Source organism: Alligator sinensis, unplaced genomic scaffold, assembly GCF_000455745.1.
Source record: "Alligator sinensis unplaced genomic scaffold, ASM45574v1 scaffold1302_1, whole genome shotgun sequence".
In the NCBI taxonomy this organism is placed as follows: Eukaryota; Metazoa; Chordata; order Crocodylia; family Alligatoridae; genus Alligator; species Alligator sinensis.
Genome location: NW_005842612.1, coordinates 304,831 through 307,209, shown reverse-complemented (window position 1 = coordinate 307,209; position 2,379 = coordinate 304,831). Strand labels below are relative to the sequence as shown.

General features: G+C 62.2%; 1 protein-coding gene across 1 annotated transcript in view; it reads right to left on the bottom strand.

Moving 5' to 3' along the window:
- Positions 1–533: 533 nt before the first annotated feature.
- MAP3K11 (mitogen-activated protein kinase kinase kinase 11) overlaps positions 534–2,379 on the bottom strand; it is a gene marked incomplete at its 5' end in the record, with an annotated part of 6,716 nt that continues 4,870 nt past the window's right edge. Inside the window, 3 exons of the mRNA XM_006033198.1 lie at positions 534–646; positions 758–834; positions 938–1,058. Of these exons, the coding sequence (XP_006033260.1) occupies positions 534–646; positions 758–834; positions 938–1,058 (311 nt within the window). The remainder of the gene's footprint in view (positions 647–757; positions 835–937; positions 1,059–2,379) is intronic.

Below are 2,379 nucleotides of genomic sequence, written 5' to 3'. Positions count from 1 at the left end.
GGATGGGGAGAAACGGGGGGTCAGAGGAGCTGGGCCCCCCCAAGCTCCCAGACTCTCCCCACCCTAGGGGGGTCCCCAATCCCCAGCCCCTGCACTCACCCCACTTCTCTGCCGGCCGCGGGCTCTTGGGGGAGCGCTGCACCCACAATGGGGCCAGCGCCCCCCGGTCGCCCCGAGGGGCTGGGTCGCTTAGGGGCTCCGTGGACCCAGACGTCCGGGCAGCTCCTCTAGGGCCAGGCTCTGGGGACCCAGGCGTCCGGGTGGCCCCCTTCACCGTCAGCTCTGGGGACCCAGGCATCCAGGCGGCTCCCTCATGGCTGGGCTCCGGGGACCCAGGCGTCCGGGCGGGCCCCTTCACGCTCAGCTCTGGGGAGCCAGGCGTTTGGGCGGCTCCTCTATGGCTGGGCTCCTGGGACCCACGCGTCCAGGCGGCCCCCTTTGGCCTCGGCTCCGGGGACCCAGGCGTCCGGGCGGCCCCCTCCAGGCTCAGCTCCGAGAACCCAGGCATCCGGGCAGCCCCTTCCCGACCGGGCTCAGGGGACCCCGGAGTCCGGGGACCCCCCTCCCCGGCCCCCCCTAGCTCCACGGGGCTGCAGCGCCCGCTGGATCAGCCCCCGCTCTGACTCCTGGGTCCCACTGGCATCACCTGGATGGTGGAGAGGAGGGGGGCACATCAGGAAGGGGCTAGGACCCTCTCAGGGCTCCGCCCCCTCCTCCACCCCCTCTCCCCCCTTCCCCAAGGACCACCCCGTCTCACCATTTAGGGTCCCCTCTCCCATGGGGGGCTCCTCAGACTCCAGGTACCACGTTGTATCGTCCAGCCGTGACTTCCGCCTGGGGGGGGAAAAGAGTCAGAACCCAGCCCGCCACTGCGCTCACCCCCACCCCACTCCCTTCCCAGCCAGGGAGGGGCCCCAGGCACCCGGGCGGCCCCTACCTGCCGTTCTGCGTGGGGGACCCAGGGCCCCAAGCCTTGGGGCGTCGCTCCCCAGTCCCAGGCTCGTCCCCCCGACGCAGCGCCGGCCGGGCCCAGCTGGGGGCGCTCTCCACGGGCTCCACTGCATGAGAAAGGCAGGGTCAGTGGGGTCACAGTGATGTCATGCCCCTCCCTCTATGACATCACATGTGGTCACATGCATGCAAATGTGTCTCACTTTGAGACGGGGCCTATGAAGGATGATGTCACTGGAAGCCTCGTGTGACATCACGGGATGCTGGCACACCACCAGGCAGCAGCTACTTATATCACGCATCATCACGCACGGCATTTCTAACAGCAGCACGTAGTCTTTATGGTGTCACTTCCCGCTCTGTCCTAACTCCCCAAGCTCTCTCTGTCTCTGGGATGGGAAGACATCACGTGATGTCATTTCTATGAACCAATCAGCTCACGGTACTAGCCAGAAAAGTGCACACTTTCTTCCCGAACCTGCTCCGCTTTTTTCCCCATGATGTCAATTCCTGTGATCCTGGTGAAACTGCCAACAGGAAGTTACATCACAAGCCCCTTCCTGAGACACCATATATTCCAACCCATCGACAGAGCAGTGACGTCTGACGCAACTGCTGGTGACATCGCGCTCCTCGGTCCAATCAAAACAGAATGGATGGGAGAGACTGGGGTGGGGCACAGAATGCAGCTGCTGATGTAATTTTAAACTGACCAATCAGCTTGGGGGTAAGAGTTGCACCAGCCCCCACCCTGCCATCCCAGGATGGGATCTCATTGCAGAGCCACTGGCGGGAATATTTGAATGCTCGTGGCGCACGGGCCAAGTCCCGGAGGACTGGAAAAGGGCCAACGTGGTCCCCATTTTCAAGAAGGGGAGGCAGGAGGACCCGGGCAACTATAGGCCAGTCAGTCTCACCTCCATCCTTGGCAAAGTCTTTGAAAAAATTATCAAGGCTCACATTTGTGAGAGCCCGGCAGGACAAATGATGCTGAGGGGAAACCAGCACGGCTTCGTGGCACGCAGATCATGCCTGACCAATCTAGTCTTTTTATGACCAGGTTACGAAACGCCTGGACACAGGAGGAGGGGTGGATGTCGTATACTTAGACTTCAGGAAGGCCTTCGATACGGTATCCCACCCCATACTGGTGAACAAGCTAAGAGGCTGTGACTTGGATGACTACACAGTCCGGTGGGTGGCGAATTGGCTGGAGGGTCGCACCCAGACAGTCGTGGTGGATGGGTTGGGACCTGGAAGGGTGTGGGCAGTGGGGTCCCGCAGGGCTCGGTCCTTGGACCGATACTCTTCAATGTCTTCATCAGCGACTTGGACGAGGGAGTGAAGTGTACTCTGTCCAAGTTTGCAGATGACACAAAGCTATGGGGAGAAGTGGACACGCCGGAGGGCAGGGAACAGCTGCAAGCA